General features: G+C 40.8%; 2 protein-coding genes across 5 annotated transcripts; both read left to right on the top strand.

The window, feature by feature from the left end:
* Positions 1-3881: 3881 nt before the first annotated feature.
* Positions 3882-10838, top strand: LOC111859301 (nuclear factor 7, ovary-like). 3 transcript variants are annotated; one of them, XM_072718681.1, is made up of 10 exons: positions 3882-4122; positions 5388-5447; positions 5680-5769; positions 6045-6155; positions 6789-6845; positions 7537-7617; positions 8229-8249; positions 8385-8411; positions 8504-8530; positions 8695-10838. In XM_072718681.1, the coding sequence occupies exons 1-10, from the start codon at positions 3882-3884 to the stop codon at positions 9240-9242; spliced, it is 1263 nt and encodes a 420-aa protein (XP_072574782.1). In that variant the 3' UTR covers positions 9243-10838. The 3 variants fall into 3 exon arrangements, with proteins under 3 accessions (XP_072574782.1, XP_072574780.1, XP_072574781.1); XM_072718679.1 differs by having other exon boundaries at positions 5647-5769; XM_072718680.1 differs by lacking the exon at positions 8504-8530 and having other exon boundaries at positions 5647-5769.
* A 5273-nt stretch (positions 10839-16111) lies between these two features.
* On the top strand, positions 16112-21951 carry LOC140593638 (nuclear factor 7, brain-like). 2 transcript variants are annotated; one of them, XM_072718677.1, is made up of 10 exons: positions 16112-16341; positions 17727-17801; positions 18034-18123; positions 18404-18517; positions 19013-19066; positions 19685-19765; positions 20507-20527; positions 20662-20688; positions 20781-20807; positions 20977-21951. In XM_072718677.1, exons 1-10 carry the CDS (start codon positions 16179-16181, stop codon positions 21522-21524), a joined length of 1200 nt encoding a protein of 399 aa, XP_072574778.1. In that variant the 5' UTR covers positions 16112-16178; the 3' UTR covers positions 21525-21951. The 2 variants fall into 2 exon arrangements, with proteins under 2 accessions (XP_072574778.1, XP_072574779.1); XM_072718678.1 differs by lacking the exon at positions 20781-20807.
* Positions 21952-25452: the final 3501 nt, after the last annotated feature.

The raw sequence follows: 25452 nt of genomic DNA, 5'->3' as shown, positions 1-25452 counted from the left end.
CATCATTATCTACACAACAGAACCAGTCTAAATATCAGTGAAAAAAGATTATTACTGCATACCGCTGTAATCTCTCAGCTACTAGTCTTACAGCTGCAATGATTACAAGCTTAGAGGCCTTTCAGTCCCAGTTTCTCCAACTATGCCTGTTTACGTCTCACACAGAGCCCACTAACTTCCTCAAACGCTTATCTGTGGTAGCAGTATCTTCACAGCTCACTCATAAGCAGTTTTATAGCTTCCCGTTACAGTTCTGAGAATATGTTGGCGTACACTTCACTACACTGCAGCTGGTAGCAGGAAATCCTGTCACTGTTAAGGCACCACAGTTCACAGTCCCTGAAAAATGGTAAGAGAATACTCACTATGAATGGTTCTGAATTATAGCATCAAGCTATTTACTACATAGCATAATCAGAATGGGCCACTGTAGTACTGATGGAAAAGTACATGGATAGGGAGCCACTGGTCTGGTTGCCTGCACTGTTCGTTCAATCTGTTCAGCAATCAGCAGGACAGAGAAATAACGCAAAGGGACTCGTAGAGGGTTGCTGCCCCCTAGTGGACATATATAGTTTCTAATGAATCCTCATCCATCCTTGAACAATTTGGGATTTCTAAGTTGTGATTGAACTTGCTGATTGGGCCAAAAAGGTGTGTTTTTTTCCCTCAATGTTTATTTTTATTGTTTTTGCCATTTGATGTTGGTCAGTGTGTCAAATTGATACATTTCCATGCTGAGTATATACGGTGTAAAACAGCTGAAATTGTGATGAATTCATTAAATTAATAACCAATAATATGAAGCTATCTCTCTGTATGGTGCCTAGAATTGTGAATGAACATCTTAAGATCAAGTCATTGGCAAACCTCACAAACTTCCTTTCCACATATTGGTTACAGCATTCCTGGTTCAGCTAAGAGTAAGACATTGGTGTTGGGTTTTTTGTGAGGTATCTGGCAGTGAGCCAACCTGGGAACCACTTTGGTAGACTCAGCTAAAATTTCTAAAGCATAGTAAAGTCGCTTTAAAACTTGCTTGGTTAGTGAGAGAATTGCACCTTCCAAATTGTCCACTATGTGGCAGCAGCACATACACCAGAAACTCACAATGTGGTCGACTTTATTTATTAAAGTTTCCACTGTTTTATTTCACAACGATGGACGATTTAATTCATTAAAACACTACACAGCTACGAAATAAAACAAGGCTGTTAGGTATGAGTCTGTATATAAACTAATCTTCTAAATTAAAGTTATAAATAGGTCAGTAGAGTGTTTTCAGAGCACTTTTAAAGAAAGTGAAACTGTAAGGTGTCCCCCCCTCGAATGATTTTTCCAGGGTGGGGAGGGGTGCTTCTTCATTACATATGGTGTCCAGATAGGTATGCAGCTGGACACCCTAAATGAGGGATCATACTTAAAAGGAATCTGACCCTCACAAATAAACTTGAATTCTTGTCCAGCTCAGAGAGGAAGGGGGTCATGGTTACACATTCAGCAGGCCAGATGGGGTAACACATCTTTCACACGCTTCTTATGGTCTGTATGAACCCATAGTGTATCATCACAGGCTACACTCACAAGGCCTTTAGCATTTAACCAGAACTCAGCTAGCAAGAGCTAAAAATCACTGAGCAGCTCAGCAGAACGTGCGAAACCAGTATTTGCTCATTTTATGCTAAAAACTCATATAAAGAGTAACAGGACTGAAATATAGTAAGAAGAGTGAGAAGTTAGGGTGTAGTAACCAATTTACTGAAGGTGATGGCATTAAAAACCAATTTAACATTGTGAAAACATTTACAGGGAGCCAATCCACCATTAAGTGCTGCAGAGAAGCAGCGGCTCTATCATGCTCAATACAACACAGAGAAAGTAGAAATACCTAGATAGACAACATCAAAAATACAGGCAGGACCTAGTATCAGGCAGAAAAACTACATGTTGTGTTCCATTTACCAATGCTGGGAACCGCATTCCAGTGCAGCTAGTCAGGTTAGCCCAGGGACGGATTATGGGTTGTGTGGGCCCCTGGGCAAAACGTTTGCGAGGCCCCCCCCCCCACAACCACCACAATTCAAGGGCCCTTGGAAGCCATACGCCCTCCCTCCATGTTTCCATCAGAAGCCCTATAGGGTCAGGGGCCCTTGTAGGCAGAGGATCAAAGAATGTAGGCCCTCTAAAATAGACAAACGAAAATACATTGTTGATAAGCGTTGCAAATTGATGGGTTACCCGCGGGGTCCGCGGGTTACGAGACGACCCGCGCATCACTACTGCTTGGCGCTTTCATGACTTGTCACATGACGTAACCTTATCAAAGAACTTAATAAAATATTTAATATAGGCTATAGGGAATTGCACGCAACATACATGGATTTTTTATTTAATTTTGTTTGTAATGACCCGCCCCGACCCGCCCCGCAAATAAAGTGACAATTTCTTTACCCGCCCCAACCCGACCCGCGGGTTACTCGCGGGGTCCGCTGGTTACGAGACGACCCGCGCATCACTACTGGGTATGACGTTAAACCTGTTGGGGATCCGGCTGGTGTGGTGCTGAGGCGTCACCCGCTGCATGGCGGCACTCAGGTTCCAGTTTGAGGTGACCCATTCGGGTCGGCACGTGGAACGTCTTGTCTCTCCAGCAAGATGACCATCTTCCTCTGCTGTCAGGGGAGCTTCATAAACCCCCCATTTCGTTGGCAGCACTCTCTGAGGTACGCAGACCGGGGAGTGGCCAGATCTCTGTAGGTGGGGAGACCTACTTTTGGTCTGGTCGGTCTGATGGCAGCCATAATCAGGGAGTAGCTGTTGCTGTAGCGGATCGGCTCCTTCCGATGGTGTCTGATGTCACTTCCTTCAATGATCGTATCATTAGACTCAGGCTCAGGCACTCCTTGGGTGTCCTGTCTGTTGTCTCAGTGCATGCTCTGACCTCGGTGAGTAATGTCTCGTTGAGGGAGACATTTAACTCGCTACTTTGCTCGGTGGTTGAAGGGTGCCCATGAGGTGACATTCCTCTGGTCATGGGTGACTTAAGTGTGACCACTGGCACTGACAGGGCTGGCTAAGAGGATTGTGTTCGTCCCCATGGGTCTGGAGATTGGGGTGAAAGTGGCTCCATGTTCCTTGACTTTGCAAAATGTCAGGGGCTGTGGGTCACTGGGTCCTGGTTCCAACACCCTGAGTTGCATCGCTGGACTTGGTAGTGCAATACTGGTGGTGCGGCTAAGGAGGCCGATCACATCCTCGTGGGCAGACGCTGGAGGCTCCGGAGCCTCCTGCAGTACTGCAGGGTCTACAGATGTGCCCAGTTTGACTTTTTAGGTTGTATTTTTCCTGCACAGCTCTGTTTTTGAACCTTTTTCTTTTTAAAGAATAACTCAGCATATTATTACATATTATTTGTAGTTTATACAAATAAACTACAAACAAGGCAAAAGTAAATGGACCACGAGGGGTCAAAATGGGGTTGGGAGAATCAGGAGATAACACAGGATGTAGAGCAAACTGGGGAGCACAAGCAAGCAGCAACATCAGTGACTGGACTGGGGAGCAGAAGACATGGAGGAATTATATACATCACTAACGAGGGAGCAGACGAGAGGCACCAGTGGTGATCTACACAAGGGCTGTCACGAGAGGCAAGATTAGACAAGTAGAACCACACAATGGAGTGAACAAGGGGAAAGGAATGCAGGGCGTGACAAGAAATTTTATTTACTATTATCATAACTAAATATTAAAATATTTTAAATGGCATCATTACCCCTGGTTCTGAAGCAAAAAGAAAAAAACTAAATTCACATTTGCAGATACTTTCACCACCTCAGGTTTTGCAGTCTCCGCCTCTGTCTTGTCAGCTCCATCACAAAATGCCCACAAAGAGGAAGAAAGAGGAGAACAAGAGGAGATCAGACAGATTAGAGAAAAAGGACACATTTGTTGAGAAGATGCAGCGTGAATTTTCTATTAATGCTTCCAGAAGTTTTCCCGAAAATGATTATATAATAATGAACACAGCTTTTGTTCAGAGAGATGATATCACATTCAATAAAGACCCCGAGACAGTGATGCCGATTAAGCAAGAAGGTATTCCTGGAGACAATGGAACAGGTACTCAACTAAATGCAGTCCTTCTATGTTTTTGACTGTCTTATTAAAAAGTAATTTTTATCAGCTTAACTAACATTACAACATTAAATAATGTTATGTACTTTATATTAATGGCCAATTGTTTTGAACATTGATATTGAATTAGCTAAGTCAGACATTTTTCCACACATGAACAATACTGAAGTATATATTTTAAGGTTATTAACAGGGAGTGATATAACTGGTAGACAAGCACACATTCACCTTATGAAGGTTAAAATGTACTGTAATTTCTTGTCATAACAGCACAAATACACAAAATAAGTATATGAATTTGCACTGTTATGACTAGCAATTGCAGTTGTGTCAATCCCTAGCTATTAATACTTTATTAAGTTTGGTCACTTTTAAGTTATTTTCTTATAAGGATTTTGCTGTATATACATCCATCTTTCAACTTCTTATCATGGTTGGGGGGCTGTGATGGACTGACATCCTGCCTTGGGCGTTCCCTCTGCTTCCTGTGATAGACTTTGGTTTCACCGTGACCCTGTACTGGATAAACAATTATGGATGGATGAAAATGTGGATATTTAAATATTCGGTAACAATTTACTTGACGGGGCATGAATACTTAGTAATAACTCAGTAACTATTTAAGTGCAAATCATGAACAAATCATGAACAAATATAATCGGTACTTGAGATGTGTCACAATTCATTATAATGATGTTTGTAAATTAGGATTTTATCTTGTTCATTTGACTTCCTCTGCCGGCCCCTGGAGGATGGGCTCCCCCTTTGAGTCTGGTTCCTCCCAAGGTTTCTTCCTTCTAGGGAGTTTTTCCTTGCCCCTGTCGCCTCTGTGTTGCTCACTGGGGCCTTTGTGTGGGGATACTGTAAAGCCCTTTGAGACAATGAAATGTTGTGAAAATGCACAATATACAAATAAAATTGAATTGAATGCATCATGATTCATTAATGATGAACAAACATTAGATCACAGTTTATCTTGTGTTATTCATGACTTGTTCCTTCAGTGGTTCAGAAAGTATTATACTGTAGAATTAACAGATATAGTTACAAACATAGTAACTGTTGATAAAACATGCATCATGATTCATTAATGATGAATTAACAGCTAAGACTTCAAACTAAGACTTAGTTTGTGGTTAATTAATGCATAAGTAATAACATAGTAGTATGTTATTTGTGTCCCGTCAAGTTAAGTGTTACCAAATATTCTTTGTAACTTTATCTACTCTTGTCTTATTCACTGAGTGTAGGTTCAGACCTGCATCACCACCTCCCACTGCCTCCAGTCCAAACAGCAGATTATGATAAAGGTAACCTTAGGGTGGGGCTGAGTCTGCTCTGCTTTTAATTCACTCACTTATTTAGTAGTTTAACATTTTTAAGGGGACTTGTCTAGGACAGTATGAAGGAAATGGATGAACAGGCTTGCCTCAGTATTGCTGCTTAGGTACCTATAAGGGAGATGTGGTCAGACTCAGTTTACCATAGATGTGATTCTGTCTTTCCAAGTTCCAACAACTGCACGGCTCAAATGGACTGAAGAAATGCAGCTGGAAAACCTTTATGAGTCTCCGGATTCCGTGTCACCTGGAACCTACGTTGCCATGCACAGCCCTGTGAACTGGTCACATGGTACAGAGTACCTAATTAATACCTAATTAAGGCAGTAACATTATTAGACCTGAGTCTTACCCTATGTAGCAGCTCGCTGATGTTTGTTCAGTCCTCATTTTGAAGCAGGAAGTTTGGATGTTCAGCCTTGAAGGTTCTCTATACATATTTAACATTTCATATTAATTGACTCTAAAATTGTAAGCCCTTGAACATGCCTTGAAATTAAATACTTCATACTAATATTGCCAATGCATACATTTCCTTCTTCTAATCAGGCATCTCATTCTTCTTAGGTTCCAAGAGGACTGCTGGGAAAGAATCTTTGTACAAGAAAATATCATGTGTTTTCTTCTCTTTGTGGACCATCTGCCTGATTGCTTGTATCACTGGACTAATTTTTCTTTGTAAGTTCTTGTTCGAGTAGAACCTCACAGAGCTGATGAAAATCTGCATTTACAATGTTTTTTGCCTTAATGCTCTTATACAAGATGAAAGGCAGGTGCTTGTTATTGCTGGGGAAGAATAAATCCCTCCACTGCATGTTGAAAAATGCTTTCGGGAGCGGAGTAAGTAGTCTCTGATACTCCCACGAGTGGAAAACTAGAACCATTATCAGTTCTGGAACTGTGACCATGGGAGTGGAAATGTGACAGGGACCATTACTGTGGGGCTGCAACTGCATCTGTGACTGGGATTATGGCTGGGACAGAAATTGGGACCATGGGACTGGAACTGTGAGAGGGGCTGTTACTGTGGGGCTGTAACTGCATCTGTAACTGTAACTGGGAATGGACTCATGACCCTGAGCTTGGAACCGTGACAATCTGAGTGTAACAGTGACTGGAAATGTAACAGTGACTGTTACCATGGGGCTGTAGCCGTATCTGTGGCTGGGAGAGGAACTGTGATTGTGGGACGGTGACTGTGACTGTGGGAGTGTAACCATGACTGGGACTATAAGCAAAGTGCTTTCCTCCTTCATTCTTCATCCAGATCACATCATTCATTTTCTCCACTTAACTGTACAATTTTTTCAGCTCAACAGAAAAGTGAAGATGAGGTTAAACTGGGGTTGAACACCAAGATAATATCTGGTAAGAAGAAATTAGTGATCATTGTTGACACACCAGAGCACAACAACAAAACATGTCTTCTGCATTTAACCCATATGTGATGTAGCAGGGGGCAGCTAATTCAGAACCCGGGGAGCAGTGCTTGGGGGTGGTTCCTTGCTCAGGATACCTCAGCGGTGCCTTGTTGGTCGGGGATTCGAATCAACAATATTTAAATTACAAGTGCACTTCCCTAACCATTAAGCCACCACTGATTACAGAAACCACATCATCATCATCACATGCGGCTCACATTAATGAAGAGACTGAAAACTGTTGGGACCTCCAAGGCCTGTTTCATGATGAGATATCTCTTCTTGGTTCTGTTGCCAGACCTTTATACATGATAAATGAAGCTATTACAACATGTAACAATGCCAATAAGGGAGGTGTTCACTTTAACCAGCATGGTGACATTCTCAGGCATGAATGATTTGAATGATGACCTAATGATGGGACCAGAGTGTAGCACAGTGGGTTGGGATGCTGTGCCTGTGATTGAAAGATGAAGTTCAAATCGTATGGTTGGCAGGGTGATCTCACTGTTGGGCCCTTGAGCAAGACCCTTAATCCCCAGCTGTTCCAGGAGCTGTCTGATCTTGATTTGTTATGAGTTCATTGCTTTGGAAAAAAGCATCAATAAGTAAATTTAATGTTTGCATTTCTGTGACAGGCCTACAGGGGGAGCTACGTGCTGTGGAAGACTTTTGCTCCTCTGTGCTAATGTGTGCTGCTAATGAAACCTGCCGTGCAAGTAAGTGTGTCCTGACTCACAGTGGTGCATGATGGGTATGTGTTAACAGCACCAATCATCAGTGTTATTAATTAATTATAAAACAGTATAATTCATCACTGATGTTGTTTTGAAGTATTAGCACACGGAACACAGACAGAATGAAATTAATTAGTAGTGATGCCGAAAAGGACGGCTTGTAAACCAGCTTGTGATATTTCTGACCCCACTAGACAGTGGTCTTGGTTTGCTTTGGGACAAGCTTTGAACAGAGAGCTCCATCTAGTGGGGTCAGAAAATACAGCAAATGTTTCATGAAGTATCATTTTGACCATCACTGATAATTAAGTGATAGAGAAAAAACTGAATTGGGTGCAAAATCTAAGAGATTATGAGTAATACTGATTGATTAAAGCCAAGTGTAGCTAGCAGTAGGTATTGTGGTATTGGGTGTGGAATTGTTCCCCAAAGTGAAAGTTTCACGTAGGTTTTTAGTGTAACTTAATAACTATCCTATTACATGGATAAATCAGTCTGTAAGCAGGGTTCTTTGGATTATTATGATGGTGATGATGAGCTGAAAGCTTCTATTTCTGTAAAATCCGTACATTAAATCTTTGCTTTCTTTTTAGATAAGATGTCAGAAATATCAAGTGAGTGGGATTTATTTATGTATTGTTTGCTTGGGACTTGTGCAGAAATACCACTCCGTTTTGTGCTTTATATGAAATTTATTTGCAATTGAACAATTAGTATTTAGAAATAAAAAATATTTTGCTTTCTTGTAGTGAGGACAGGCATCATCATTAAACCAGGTAACTTTATATATTTTAAGTAAGTATTATCCATTGGTTATCTAGATTTTGCACTATATCTTGAAAATAATCAGCCATGTCATCATTTTTAGTGTGGAGCTGGATTCGCAAAACAGCAGGTACAGTTTGTTTTGATGTATTTCTGTGGTCCTGGATATTTTGTGTTCAGAAAATAGGTATCGGTTTAATGCTGAGTTATATTTTCCATATATTAAATAAATACAGTATGTATAAAAGGTTTTTTTTAGCAAGAAGCCAAATTATGATCTTCTTACCTCCACAGTCGATGTGAATCTCGATCCCAGTACAGCTCATCCTAAACTCATCATCTCTGGGGACCAGAAATCAGTGAAACTTGGGAAGAATCGGCAGACATTTCTTGAGAACTCAAAGAGGTTTGATTTTGTCATCAATGTCCTTGGAAAGGAGAGCTTCTCTTCCGGCAGGCATTACTGGGAGGTTGAAGTAAAACATAAGACCGACTGGACTCTAGGGGTGGCGAAGGGGACAGTCTCAAGAAAGGGAACTTTACTTATTCGACCTGACACTGGATTCTGGACCATAATTCTGAAAGATGGGATGTACAAGGCTAACAGTGAGTCCCCTGTCCTTCTTTCCTTGAGGGAGACGCCCCAGAAGGTGGGGGTGTATGTGGATTATGGGAGGGGTCAGGTCTCCTTTTACAGTGTGGACAGCAGGACTCACATCTTCTCTTTCTCTGGATATAATTTCACCGAAGAGCTACATCCTCTCCTGCGACCGGGCCTCACTGATTACGGCAAAAACACATCACCACTGATCATCACTCCCATCGATGTTCACCAAAAATAAGTCAGTGATGTGCACTTTAGATTATAATCACACAGAAGCGTGTATTTCGAGGGGAGGAGACTTTGACATTTTAGAAAAAAAGAAGAGGCATAAGGTTGTATCTGAGTCTTTGAAAAGCAAACAGACACCTGGATATGACTTGTGTACATCACCCTCTGTTGTTCAGATGCTTTCTGTGGCCATGGTCAGGCTCTCCTGTCTGTGACATATTTTGATATGTATTGATATATTTCGTAACATATTTTGATTGCTGTTAATTTGTTTTTTCATGAATTACTTTTCTAAGAGAAGAAACACCTTATGATTCAGGCTGTGATTAGAAGGAGCTTGTGAAAATGATTTACAATTTTTTTTTCTTATTCTTTTTAGATTATGTTTATGTATATACTAGAGCTGGGAGGTATGACCAAAAAAATATATAATGGTATTTTTCAAACTTATATCGGTTTCACGGTATATGACGGTATTTTTTTTAAGTATAACTGGGCATTTACCACATTTTACAGGATTTTACAGGATACATTTTTGTTTTATGTTTTTGCATTGTTCCCACATTAACTATTTTATTATTAGCCATTGCGCCTATACGCTACCTCAATGATAACAGATGGCTAATGTGTTTGTTGTCTAGACTGCTTATAGATAAAAGGCTAATGTTGAGGTGTGCGCCGGCCAAGTTAACATTTTTGATAAGTGTTTAATAGTTCAGTGTTGCTGGAACGCGAGCTTTACTGACCTCGCGAAATTTCTCATAAAGACCGGGATGTCCGTCTTTAAGATGCTTCGGCAAGTTTGACGTACTACTTAGTACTTGACTTCGTCGCCACAGCTTTGTAGCACTGTTTGCACAGAGGCTTATCGACATCCTTAGACTTTCCATGCTCGTCTGCAAAATACTTCCAAACTGCACTTTTGCGGTTTTTTTTTTTACTAAAGCAGCTTGCGAAGTGACTTAAACTGCAGCATATGCCATGTTCGGTATGTGTGTGTTGACCAGCGCGAGTGCGTTCAGCGGCTATTGAAAGGAGGGGAGGGGCTGCGCGAGTGAGTGCTGTAGTGGTGCTGTATGAAGTGTGGCGAATGCGGCAAACAACGTACTGTTGGTATCAATAATGGTGAAAATGAGTATCTAATCAGATACTAATTTTTAATATTGATTACTATCTGGAAATCGATTTTTGACAACCCCAGTGTCAGCTATATTTTCCCTTTCTGATCTTTCGCGGTACATTTTTAGCGGCGCAGCAGTGAAAAAGGTCCCCCCTTAAACAGTTTCCAGCTGCGTCAGGTTCCGTACATTTTATAGGCTATTTAAACCGGTATTGCGGTATAAGAAAAAATAATATCGTAACAATAATAAAAAATGGTTTCGGTATGAACCGGTGTACCACCCAACACGTACCAGTATATTCCTTATATAAAGTGAGGTGACTTTAGATCAATGTGATATGTCATTATTGTCTCGACTACAAAAGCAGTCCTCTGAAAAGCATCATTTTGAAATACCTACATTATGCCAAAATACAGGCGGACAAGTGCAAATTTCATCAGCAGTGGATCTGAAGACCTAAAACTCTTAAAAACAAGTAGATAAGTATGGCCCACTAGCTGACCAGGTCCTTCTTGTGAAACAGGATTGTAGTAACGGAGGGAGAAAATGGCAGATTTTTCATCCTCGATCTTTGCATATTGTCCAATAATGAGTTATTCTTTCAAGCAAAAACACAATATTACAATTCAATACCAAACTGACCTATGAGGCTTTATGAAATTCTTCTCACTGCCTCCAGTGGCAGATTGACAGCATGTCATAGTCGGTCCTCATCCATCCCTGTCCCTTATGTTTAGTCCCCATTTGGCCAGTAGGTGTTGCTGGCCATCCTGTTCCCTATGGGAAGGAATTTCCTCGTCATCACCTCTCTCGTGTGGAGTTCCTCAAGGTTCTATTTTAGCACGCACCCATTTCTCTCTGTACATAGCTGTCAGCCAAGCTTCCATTGAATGCCTACTGCTGGTCCAAAATGCAGCAGCTCAACCACTAACAGGATCATGTAAGCGTGATCGTATTTCTCCTATACCTGCCTCTCTGCACTGGCTTCCAATGCGCTATAGGATTGATTTCAAGGAACATGGAGCCGCTCTCACTCTGGTCTCCAGACCCATGGGGACTGACACAGTCCTCATAGCGAGCCCTGTATTTATAAAAAATAAGTGCTCTTGTTCCAATGTATAGAATGCCAAGATTAATTAGGTTCGAATTGTGAAAGAGTAGTTCAGGGATCATGAGGAATCATTTTCACGCGTGAAGTGGCTCAACTCACTTGTCAATAATAATTGATACTTTATTGATCCCCGTGGGGAAATTGTTTTTACACCTCCCTCAACTTGCTCTTTGTAGAGTAAGTTGTCCGCGAAGGGCAGCCACCCATAGCAGCGCCCAGGGAGCTGGGGGTTAAGGGTCTTGCTCAAGGACCCACAGACGTGCTGAGGCTGGGTTTGAACCTGCGACCTTGTGATTACAGGCACACAGGCTTAGCCCACTGAGCCACACGATCTTAGTGAGAAATGAATGTAAATCTAGATGAAAATAAAGGGTGAGATGTTGCATAAGCCTCTGGAAACAATGCCATGACAAAATCATTACAAGCTTGAAGGCCTTTCAGTCCCAGTTTCTCCAACTATGCCTGTTTACGTCTCACACAGAGCCCACTAACTTCCTCAAACACTTATCTGTGGTAGCAGTGTCTTCACAGCTCACTCATAAGCAGTTTTATAGCTTCCGGTTACAGTTCTGATAATATGTTGGCATTCACTTTGCTACACTGCAGCTGGTAGCAGGAAATCCTGTCACTGTTAAGGCACCACAATTCACTGTCCCTGAAAAATGGTAAGAGAATACTCACTGTGAATGGTTCTGAATTACAGTGCCAAGCTATTTACAACATAGCATCATCAGAATGGGTAGTACTGGGTAGTACTGATGGAAAAGTACATGGATAGGGAGCCACTGGTCTGGTTGCCTGCACTGTTCGTTCAATCTGTTCAGTAATCAGCAGGACAGAGAAATAACGCAAAGGGACTCGTAGAGGGTTGCTGCCCCCTAGTGGACATATATAGTTTCTAATGAATCCTCATCCATCCTTGAACACTTTGGGATTTCTAGGTTGTGACTGAATTTCCTGATTGAGCCAAAAAGGTCTGTTTTTTTCCCCTCAATGTTTATTTTTAATGTTTTTGCCATTTGATGTTGGTCAGTGTGTCAAATTGATACATTTCCATGCTGAGTATATATGGTGTAAAACAGCTGAAATTGTGATGAATTCATTAAATTAATAACCAATAATATGAAGCTATCTCTCTGTATGGTGCCTAGAATTGTGAATGAACATCTGACGATCAAGACATTGGCAAACCTCACAAACTTCCTTTCCACATATTGGTTACAGCATTCCTGGTTCAGCTAGGAGTAAGACATTGGTGTTGGGTTTTTTGTGAGGTATCTGGCAGTGAGCCAACCTGGGAACCACTTTGGTAGACTCAGCTAGAATTTCTAAAGCATAGTAAAGGTGGCACTTGCTTGGTTAGTGAGAGAATTGCACCTTCCAAATTGTCCACTATGTGGCAGCAGCACATACACCAGAAACTCACAAGCTGGTCCATCCATCCATCCATCCATCCATTGTCCAACCCGCTTATCCTACTGGGTTGCGGGGGTCCGGAGCCTATCCCGGAAGCAACGGGCACGAGGCAGGGAACAACCCTGGATGGGGGGCCAGCCCATCGCAGGGCACACTCACACACCATTCACTCACACATGCACACCTAAGGGCAATTTAGCAACGCCAATTAGCCTCAGCATGTCTTTGGACTGTGGGGGGAAACCGGAGTACCACCATGCCGCCCCCAAAAGCTGGTCGACTTTATTTATTATTTATGCATCCCAGAAGGAGGTGTTTTATTTCACAATGATGGAAGATTTCATTCATTAAAACACTACACAGTTACGAAATAAAACAAGGCTGTTAGGTATGAGTCTGTATATAAACTAATCTTCTAAATTAAAAAGTTGTAAATAGGTCAGTAGAGAGTTTTCAGAGCACTTTTAAGGAAAGTGAAACTGTAAGGTGTCCCCCCCTCAAATGACTTTTCCAGGGTGGGGGGGGGGGTGCTTCTTCATTACATATGGTGTCCAGATAGGTATGCAGCTGGACACCCTAAATGAGGGATCATACTTAAAAGGAATCTGACCCTCACAAATGAACTTGACTTCTTGTCCAGCTCAGAGAGGAAGGGGGTCATGGTTACACATTCAGCAGGCCAGATGGGGTAACACGTCTTTCACACGCTTCTTATGGTCTGTATGAACCCATAGTGTATCATCACAGGCTACACTCACAAGGCCTTTAGCATTTAACCAGAACTCAGCTAGCAAGAGCTAAAAATCACTGAGCAGCTCAGCAGAATGTGCCAAACCAGCCGTGTCCTACAGCATGTCTCAGTCACTGATACTGACCTCCACCTCACCTTGCCGGTTCTCCTGGCTCATGACATCCACATCTCGGTCCTGTAATGCCCCCTCATGGTGCAGGTCTGCATTGCAGCCTGTAACCCCTATGTTGGTTGCCCTGGCATGGTGGTCAGTGCCTCCATGCCCAACACTGTAGACAAGAGGAGGGGCGCCTTCCCCAAAGCTGCACCACGCGTCCTTCCCAGACCACGCCCCTTCTGTGCCCTCCCTCTTCAGCTTGGCCGCTCCCCGCTCCCACCCACTCTCCGCCCAGCAGAGCAGGCTGTTCCGGTTACCCTACCTTTGATAACATGTGGCTATGGTTCATGTATTTGTTAATTTTATGCTAAAAACTCATATAAAGAGTAACAGGACAGAAAAACAGTAAGAAGACTGAGAAGTTAGGGTGTAGTAACCAGTTTACTGAAGGTGATGGCATTAAAAACCAATTTAATCGTTCATGCGATCACACTGAGAATTATTGATCGTGAAGCACACACTGCCTCCTCTGGTCTTCCTGGTAATTTCCCACGATCTGTCCGCTTGGGGCACGAAGAACCCTGGTAGTTGAATGGTGGAGTCCGGTATCTTGTCCGTCAGCCAGGTTTCCGTAAGACACATCACATAGCAATCCCGGGTCTCTTGTTGAAATGAAAAACGTGCCCAAAGTTCACATAGCTTGTTCTCCAAAGACTGTACATTAGCTAGAAGTATGTTGGGCGGTGGTCTGTTGGCACACTGTCTTAGCCAAACCAGAACGCCAGACCTTTTGCCTCTTCATCTGCATTTACGAGTTCCTGGGGCCCAGGTTCATGGCGCCTCAGGTAAAATGAACGGTGAGTTTCCAAATGGTGGATCTGCGATGTAAGCCTTAAATTCTGGAAAACTGAATAATTATAGATCTTATGTCCAGTAGAGTTTGGAGGTCGTACACAATAAGACAAAAGACAGTACTAATAGAAAATTTGTAAAAAAAAAAAAAAAAAAAAAAAAAAGTAAAAGTAAACTGGGGAGCATCAATGACTGGATTGGATTGGGGAGCTCAAGACAGGTAGGCACGAGAGCCACTTGGGGTGATCCACAAAAGGCCTGTAATGAGAGGCAAGATTAGACAAGTAACAGGTGTGGTTCGTTAGACCGACACAATGAGGAGAATGAGGGGAAAGGAATGCAAGGTGTGACAACAATTTCATTTACTATTATCTTTAAACTAAATATTAAAATATTTAAAATGGCGTCATTAGCCCTGGTTCTGAAGAAAAATAGACTTACTGGAAAAAAACTAAATTCAATATAAATTTTGCAGTCTCCGCCTCTGTCTTGTCAGCTCCATCAGAAAAAGAGGAAGAAAGAGAGAAACAAGAGGAGATCAGACAGATTAGAGTAAAAGGACACATTTGTTGAGAGAAGATGCAGTGTGAATTTTCCATTAATGCTTCCAGAAGTTTTCCTGAAAATGATTATATAATAATGAACACAGCTTTTGTTCAGAGAGATGATTCCACATTCAATAAAGACCCCGAGACAGTGATGCCGATTAAGCAAGAAGGTATTCCTGGAGACAATGCAACAGGTACTCAACTAAATGCAGTCCTTCTATGTTTTTGACTGTCTTATTAAAAAGTATTTTTTATCAGCGTAACTAACATTACAACATTAAATAATGTTATGTACTTTATATTAATGGCCAATTGTTTTGAACATTGAAATTCAATTAGCTAAGTCAAACATTTTCCACACATGAACAATACTGAAGTATATATTTTAAGATTATTAACAGGGAGTGATATAACTGTTAAACAAGCACACCTTCACCTTATGAAGGTTAAAATTCTTGTCATAACAGTGCAAATACACAAAATAAGTATATGCATTTGTGCTGTTATGACTAGAAATTGCAGTATATTTGCATTCCAGTTGTGTCAATCCCTGGCTATTAATACTCCATTAAGTTTGGTCACTTTTAAGTTATTTTCTTATAAGGATTTTGCTGTATGTACATCCATCTTTCAACTTCTTATCATGGTTGGGGGGCTGTGATGGACTGACATCCTGCCTTGGGCGTTCCCTCTGCTTCCTGTGATAGACTTTGGTTTCACCGTGACCCTGTACTGGATAAACAATCATGGATGAATGAAAATGTGGATATTTAAATATTCGGTAATACTTCACTTGATGGGGCACAAATACTTAGTAATAAGTCAGTTACTACTGAAGTACAAGTAATGAACAAATGTAATTCATACTTAAGGTAAATAATGTTTGTAAATTAGGATTTTATCTTGTTCATTTGACTTCCTCTGCCGGGCCCTGGAGGATGGGCTCCCCCTTTGAGTCTGGTTCCTCCCAAGGTTTCTTCCTTCTAGGGAGTTTTTCCTTGCCACTGTCACCTATGGCTTACTCACTGAGGACACATTTGTCAAGAGAAGATGCAGTGTGAATTTTCCATTAATGCTTCCAGAAGTTATCCTGAAAATGATTGTATAATAATGAACACAGCTTTTGTTCAGAGAGATGATTCTACATTCGATGAAGACCCCGAGACAGTGATGCCGATTAAGCAAGAAGGTATTCCTGGAGACAATGCAACAGGTACTCAACTAAATGCAGTCCTTCTATGTTTTTGACTGTCTTATTAAAAAGTATTTTTTATCAGCTTAACTAACATTACAACATTAAATAATGTTATGTACTTTATATTAATGGTCAATTGTTCTGAACATTGAAATTCAATTAGCTAAGTCAAACATTTTCCACACATGAACAATACTGAAGTATATATTTTAAGATTATTAACAGGGAGTGATATAACTGTTAAACAAGCACACCTTCACCTTATGAAGGTTAAAATTCTTGTCATAACAGTGCAAATACACAAAATAAGTATATGCATTTGTGCTGTTATGACTAGAAATTGCAGTATATTTGCATTCCAGTTGTGTCAATCCCTGGCTATTAATACTCCATTAAGTTTGGTCACTTTTAAGTTATTTTCTTATAAGGATTTTGCTGTACAGTATATACATCCATCTTTGAACTTCTTATCATGGTTGGGGGGCTGTGATGGACTGACATCCTGCCTTGGGCGTTCCCTCTGCTTCCTGTGATAGACTTTGGTTTCACCGTGACCCTGTACTGGATAAACAATCATGGATGAATGAAAATGTGGATATTTAAATATTCGGTAATACTTCACTTGATGGGGCACAAATACTTAGTAATAAGTCAGTTACTACTGAAGTACAAGTAATGAACAAATGTAATTCATACTTTACATGAATTTTTGTAATGATGTTTGTAAATTAGGATTTTATCTTGTTCATTTGACTTCCTCTGCCGGCCCCTGGAGGATGGGCTCCCCCTTTGAGTCTGGTTCCTCCCAAGGTTTCTTCCTTCTAGGGAGTTTTTCCTTGCCACTGTCGCCTATGGCTTACTCACTGAGGACTTTGGGCAGGGATAATGTAAAGCGCTTGTGAAAGTGTGCTATACAAATAAAATTGAATTGAATTTAATTGAATGCATCATGATTAATGGTGAACAAACATGAGATCAGTATTTCACTTATGTTATTCATTACTTGTTCCTTCAGTATTTCCTTCAGTAGTTCACAAAGGTTTACAGAATTAACAAATATAGTAACAAATATAGTAACTGCTTAGTATGAAAGATGCATCTTAATTCATTAATGATAAACTCTGAGCTCATGTTTGTTCATCTTGTGTTATTCATGACTTGTTCCTTCAGTGGTTCAGAAAGGATTATACAATTAACAGATATAGTTGCAAAGTAACGGTTGATAAAACATGCATCATTATTCATTAATGATGAATTAACATTATTCAGTATGTAACTAAGACTTAGTATATGGTTAATTAATGCATAAGTAATACCATAATACGATATTATGTGTGTCCTGTCAAGTAAAGTGTTACTAAATATCCGTTATACTTTATCTTCTCTTATTTTTTCTCTCTGAGATTCACTGAGTGTAGGTTCAGACCTGCATCACCACCTCCCACTGCCTCCAGTCCAAACAGCAGATTATGATAAAGGTAACCTTAGGGTGGGGCTGAGTCTGCTCTGCTTTTAATTCACTCACTTATTTAGTAGTTTAGCATTTTTAAGGGGACTTGTCTAGGACAGTATGAAGGAAATGGATGAAGAGGCTTGCCTCAGTATTGCTGTTCAGGTACCTATGATGGAGATGTGGTCAGACTCAGTTTACCATGCATGTGATTCTGTCTTTCCATGTTCCAACAACTGCACGGCTCAAATGGACTGAAGAAATGCAGCCGGAAAACCTTTATGAGTCTCCGGATTCCGTGTCACCTGGAACCTACGTCGCCATGCACAGCCCTGTGAACTGGTCACATGGTACAGAGTACCTAATTAATACCTAATTAAGGCAGTAACATTATTAGACCTGAGTCTTACCCTATGTAGCAGCTCGCTGATGTTTGTTCAGTCCTCATTTTGAAGCAGGAAGTTTGGATGTTCAGCCTTGAAGGTTCTCTATACATATTTAACATTTCATATTAATTGACTCTAAAATTGGAATCCCTTGTACATGCCCTAAAGTTAAATTAATTACTTAATACTAATAGTGCCAATGCATACATTTCCTTCTTCTAATCAGGCATCTCATTCTTCTTAGGTTCCAAGAGGACTGCTGGGAAAGAATCTTTGTACAAGAAAATATCATGTGTTTTCTTCTCTTTGTGGACCATCTCCCTGATTGCTTGTATCACTGGACTAATTTTTTATCTTTGTAAGTTTTTGTTTGAGTAGAACCTCACAGAGCTGATTAAAATCTGCATTTACACTGTATTTTTGGCATAATTCTGTTACATAAGATAAAATTTCAAAGGCAGGTGTTTGTTATTGCTGGGGAAGAGTAAAACCCTCCACTGCATGTTGAACATCAGTGTTCAGTTTTTGCTCCTTTTTTGTGCCTCAGCATTGAAAAATGCTTTCGGGAGCGGAGTAAGTAGTCTCTGATACTCCCATGACTGGAAATCTAGAACCATTATCAGTTCTGGAACTGTGACCATTGGAGTGGAAATGTGACAGGGACCATTACTGTGGGGCTGCAACTGCACCTGTGACTGGGATTATGACTGGGACAGGAACTGTGATTGTGGGACTGTGACCATGGCCATAAGAGTATAACCAGGACTGGGACTATAAGCAAAGTGCTTTCCTCCTTCATTCTTCATCCAGATCACATCATTCATTTTCCCCACTTAACTGTACCATTTTTCAGCTCAACAGAAAAGTGAAGATGAGGTGAAACTGGGGCTGAACACCAAGATATCTGGTAAGAAGAAATTAGTGATCATTGTTGATACACGAGAGCACAACAACAAAACATGTCTTTTGCATTTAACCCATATGTGACATAGCAGGGGGCAGCTAATTCAGCAGCCAGGGAGTAAATCTTGGGGGTGGTATCTTGCTCAGGGTACTTCAATGGTGCCTTGCTGGTCGGGGATTTGAACCAGCAAACATTGAACTATAAATGCAGTTTTCTAACCATTAGGCCACCGCTGATTATCAAGAGCTTTTCTAAATGTGCCTCACAATAATCCAGAGGCTGCCTTTATACATGATAAATGAAGCTATTACAACATGTAACAATGCCAATAAGGGAGGTGTTCACTTTAACCAGCTTGGTGACATTCTCAGGCATGAATGATTTGAACGATGACCTAATGATGGGACCAGAGTGTAGCACAGTGGGTTGGGATGCTGTGCCTGTGATTGAAAGATGAAGTTCAAATCGTATGGTTGGCAGGGTGATCTCACTGTTGGGCCCTTGAGCAAGACCCTTAATCCCCAGCTGTTCCAGGAGCTGTCTGATCTTGATTTGTTATGAGTTCATTGCTTTGGAAAAAAGCATCAATAAGTAAATTTAATGTTTGCATTTCTGTGACAGACCTACAGGGGGAGCTACGTGCTGTGGAAGACTTTTGCTCCTCTGTGCTAATGTGTGCTGCTAATGAAACCTGCCATGCAAGTAAGTGTGTCCTGACTCACAGTGGTGCATGATGGGTATGTGTTAACAGCACCAGTTATCAGTGTTATTAATTAATTATAAAACAGTATAATTCATCACTGATGTTGTTTTGAAGTATTAGCACACGGAACACAGACAGAATGAAATTAATTAGTAGTGATGCTGAAAATGACGACTCGTAAACCAGCTTGTGATATTTCTGACCCCACTAGACAGTGGTCTTGGTTTGCTTTGGGACAAGCTTTGAACAGAGCGCTCCATCTAGTGGGGTCAGAAAATACAGCAAATGTTTCATGAAGTATCATTTTGACAATCACTGATAATTAGGTATTGTGAAAAAAGTGGTAAAAACAGAGATTATGAGTAAGAACTGATTGATTAAAGCCAAGTGTAGCTAACAGTAGGTATTGTGGTATTGGGTGTGGAATTGTACCCCAAAGTGAAAGTTTCACATAGTTTTATAGCAAGAGCGTAACTTTGGCTGGAACATTTGGGGGGTTGAGGTCTCGACCCATTATGGGGGAGGGTTGCATTAGCTGGTTTTGATTTATTGGGTGGGCTACAACCCCCCCGTAATTTACGCCCATGGTTTATAGTGTAACATACCTATCCAGTCACATGGGGGATTCAGTGTGGTGTTACATTGTAAGCAGGGTTGTCTGGATTATAATGATGGTAATGATGAGCTAAAAGTATCTACTTCTGTGAAATCTGTACATTAACTCTTTGCTTTCGTTTTAGATAAGATGTCAGAAATATCAAGTGAGTGGGATTTATTTATGTATTGTTTGCTTGGGACTTGTGCTGAAATACCACTCAGTTTTGTGCTTTATATAAAATTCATTTAGAATTGAACATTTAGAGTTTAGAAATAAAAATACTTTGTTTTCTTGTAGTGAGGACAGGCATCATCATTAAACCAGGTAACTTTATATATTTTAAGTAAGTATTATCCATTGGTTATTTAGATTTTGCACTATATCTTGAACATAATCAGCCATGCTATCATTTTTAGTGTGGAGCTGGATTCGCCAAACAGCAGGTAGAGTTTGTTTTGATGTATTTCTGTGGTCCTGGATATTTTGTGTTCAGAAAATACTGTAGGTATCAGTTTAATGCTGAGTTATATTTTCCATATATGAAATAAATACAGTATGTATAAAAGGTTTTTTTTAGCAAGAAGCCAAATTATGATCTTCTTACCTCCACAGTCGATGTGAATCTCGATCCCAGTACAGCTCATCCTAAACTCATCATCTCTGGGGACCAGAAATCAGTGAGACTTGGGGAGAATCGACAGGCATTTCCTGAGAACTCATTGAGGTTTGACCATGTCGTCAATGTCCTTGGAAAGGAGAGCTTCTCTTCCGGCAGGCATTACTGGGAGGTTGAAGTAAAACATAAGACCGACTGGACTCTAGGGGTGGCGAAGGGGACAGTCTCAAGAAAGGGAACTTTACTTATTCGACCTGACGCTGGATTCTGGACCATAATTCTGAAAGATGGGATGTACAAGGCTAACAGTGAGTCCCCTGTCCTTCTTTCCTTGAGGGAGACGCCCCAGAAGGTGGGGGTGTATGTGGATTATGGGAGGGGTCAGGTCTCCTTTTACAGTGTGGACAGCAGGACTCACGTCTTCTCTTTCTCTGGATATAATTTCACCGAAGAGCTACATCCTCTCCTGCGACCGGGCCTCAATGATGACGGCAAAAACACATCACCACTGATCATCACTCCCATCGATGTTCACCAGAAATAAGTCAGTGATGTGCACTTTAGATTATAATCACACAGAAGCGTGTATTTCGAGGGGAGGAGACTTTGACATTTTAGAAAAAAAGAAGAGGCATAAGGTTGTATCTGAGTCTTTGAAAAGCAAACAGACACCTGGATATGACTTGTGTACATGACCCTCTGTTGTTCAGATGCTTTCTGTGATCATGGTCAGCCTCCCCTCTCTGTGACATATCTTGATACGTATTGATGTATTTTGTAACATATTTTGATTACTGTTAATTTGCTTTTTCATTACTTTTCTAACAGAAGAAACACCTTACGATTCAGGCTGAGTATACAGCTCAAGTCTGTGATTAGAAGGAGCTTGTGAAAGTGATTTACAGATTTTTTTTTTCTTATTCTTTTTCGATTTTTTATGTATATACCTTATGTAAAGTGAGATGACTTTAGATCAATGTGATATGTCGTTATTGTCTCGACTACAAAAGCAGTCCTCTGAAAAGCATCATTTTGAAATAGCTACATTATGCCAAAATACGGGCGGACAAGTGCAAATTTCATCAGCAGTGGTTCTGAAGACCTAAAACTCTTAAAAACAAGTAGATAAGTATGGCCCACTAGCTGACCAGGTCCTTCTTGTGAAACAGGATTGTAGTAACGGAGGGAGAAAATGGCAGATTTTTCATCCTCTTTGCATATTGTCCAATAATGAGTTATTCTTTCAAGCAAAAACACAATATTACAATTCAATACCAAACTGACCTATGAGGCTTTATGAAATTCTTCTCACTGCCTCCAGTGGCAGATTGACAGCATGTCATAGTCGGTCCTCATCCATCCCTGTCCCTTATGTTTCGTCCCCATTTGGCCAGCAGGTGTTGCTGGCCATCCTGTTCCCTATGGGAAGGAATCTCCTCGTCAGCACCTCTCTCGTGTGGAGTTCCTCAAGGTTCTATTTTAGCACGCACCCATTTCTCTCTGTACATAGCTGTCAGCCAAGCTTCCATTGCACACCTACTGCTGGTCCAAAATGCAGCAGCTCGACCACTAACAGGATGATGTAAGTGTGATCGTATTTCTCCTATACCTGCCTCTCTGCACTGGCTTCCAATGCGCTATAGGATAGAGTTCAAGATATTAAGATCTGCTTGATATTTCCTTGTGGTTCGGAAATCCAGGCTAAAGCATAGTGGAAATCAGGTGTTCATAGCTGCAGCTCCAAAGCTGTGGAATGAGCTGTCCCTGCATATTCCTCAGGCACCAACACTTTCCATATTTAAAGTATCAATAAATTTGTTTTTATTCTTAGAGTTTTAACTCAGTATAGCAGTTCTCTATCATCAACATACACAAACTCAAACACTAAAAGACACTTTAAGTGTTTATGTTTAAGTGTTTGTGTTTGTGTATTTTGATAGTATAGCACTTTGTTTCAACTGCAGTTGTGTGAAATGTGCCTCAGAAATAAACTGAGCTTGAACTCAATTATTAGTAGTTAGCTTAATATCCACCTTTAAACTCTTCTCACAATCACTAGTTTTCCCATCACTGCAGGATCCACACCGGGACTCTCCACTGGCCACTCCAGAGCCGTCCAAAGATTCCTGTCCTGGCATTCCTGGGATCCTTAGGGTCACTATAATGCTGGAGCTCCCAGCCCCCAGATACTGGGCTCCAAAATGCCTTGATCATCATTAGATCTCTTGACACCATAATCCCTAGTTACAGTGTTTACACCATAGCAAACACCTAATATGACTCAACTGACTACAGTAAGTGTGCATTTATTTAAATTACTTCAAAGTCAGTCAATTTTATGTGGTGTTTCCATTATTTTGTCCAGCCCCTATATATGATGCATTCAACAAAATATTGAAATTATAACCACTGTGTTGGCATAATACACTGCCTGGCCAAATAAAAAGTCGCCATGTGAATTTCATTGCTGACAGCCCTCTGGTGGGGTATGTTAGAACCTGCAGCATCACTAACTGGTCAGTGTGATGTCCTGATTGCACGAGTGGTGTGTCGTCTGAATAGAGGGATTTGGGTGATTGTGAGAGAAGAGGACCGTATTCTTCACCGGGGGGATGAAAGTGGGTTCGCTGGTGGCTTATATCGAGGTGGGGAGGGTAGCTACCCATAGCCAGCATAGGGGGACCAGATACAGTGGACCGGTACTGAACTCTGTCAGCTTAGTGTCTCTGAGGTCCATGCTGTTTGGGCGACGTTATATCAGCATGCCACAGTGTTTAGTACCAGTGAGGCAGATCTGGGTAGAACCTGGCTGGCAGTGCATACAATTGACACCAGTGATGCCCAGCCCATAAAAATGTTGGCGTGGCTTGGATCTCAAGCATGCCATTATACAGTGTATTAGACAAGTGGACCATTGATTTTTTGGAAGCAGGAAAAAAAGGCAAGGGTACGGATCTGAGTGACTTTGACAACCAATTCTGCAAAAAAAACAACCATGTTATAAGTGTCACGTCCCGCTCCGTACGATCCCGATGTGTGCCACGCCCCCTTCATTACCTCGTGTTCTTCCCGGATGGATCTCACCTGTTGCTCGTTTCCCTCAGTTTGTCTAGTGTATTTAGTCCATGTCAGAGTCAGTCATCCCCAGATCAGTCATTGTTATGTTACGTGTCGTTGCCTCCTGTTTACCCTCATCCTTATTAAAAGTCCCGTTTCCCCGAACCTCCTGCTCTGTGCGTCTGCTTACAGGCTCGCTCACCCGCGAATCGTGACAATAAGGTTACCCATATTCAATTTTAATTATTTAATCTCAATAATTTGTCATTTTATATTAAATTCTACGGTGGTCCAGATGGGTCACACAATGGTTTCAGAAGGAAGTGAAATGTTGTTATTGCTTGTTATATGATTTTTTTCCATGTTTGATTTGAGCACAAAATTGGAAATGGAAAAACTAGTCATTATCTATTTTCTCTTATTGGTTAATTTATTTATTATACCATACATGTACATGATATGGCGCATTATGGATGTATATAATTATAAATGGTGTGTTTACATATGAAGTGAATAAATTTGATTTATTGGAAAGTGTCAAGATCCCTTGTCATTCTTCCTGTTATTACCAATTTCTATGTTATTTGTACAGTATGTTCTGGTCAGCCTGCTTTAGTGCAACTGAATTCTCCCAATTTCGCGGTCGCAAAGAGGCTCTGCAGAGCTAATTGTGGCTTCCCGATAAATCACGCCAACACCAGAGAGAGGGCGTAGTTAATAAGACTGTCTGTTCACCCTGTTATAGTGAATTTAGATATTTTTCTGTAAACAAATCTAACGTGCTAACTCATTTTACACAACATCGTTCGAATGTGCGCTTTTTCCATTAAATCAGACCGGGCTAAAAAAGTAATAAAAGTTTAACTAATGTTTATTATGTGATTTATTATATACAAACTCTATTATATTATACATTAAACATACAAACTATTATATTTTATTTTATTTATTTATTTATTTATTTTTTCTTTCTCCTTGCTTTTCTCGTCCGTGTTCAGTTCAGACTCCCTACCGATGGGGGGCGCTGGACCACGAGTGTTGGGTATATATAATCCTGGGCGGGAAATTCATCTTGAATAGATTCTGCACGGCAGCACTGTTGTTTAAACGTATGCTGTTTTTTTTTCCTCCCAACACAGGTTAGGAAATATCTGGGTTTAATACTCATATATGCCCAATATCAGGTGTAAATACCATTACTATTTATTTTGTTTTATTAATCTGTACCGAGTTGTTGTTTAAAGCCAGAAATATATCTTTTCCTTCAGGAAATGCTAAACGCTAGTTAGCGGTAACAAGCCATCCGCTTAGTTCTATATAGCATGGTTACCTGGGCGCGGGAGTTTGTTTTAAGTACAAAAGAAAACGATACAATGCAGCCTTTAAATAAATGGGTTTATTCCTTAATAGGAAAA

The sequence above is a fragment of the Paramormyrops kingsleyae genome, chromosome 12, assembly GCF_048594095.1.
Source record: "Paramormyrops kingsleyae isolate MSU_618 chromosome 12, PKINGS_0.4, whole genome shotgun sequence".
NCBI lineage: Eukaryota > Metazoa > Chordata > Actinopteri > Osteoglossiformes > Mormyridae > Paramormyrops > Paramormyrops kingsleyae.
This window is presented reverse-complemented; position numbering and strand designations above follow the sequence as displayed.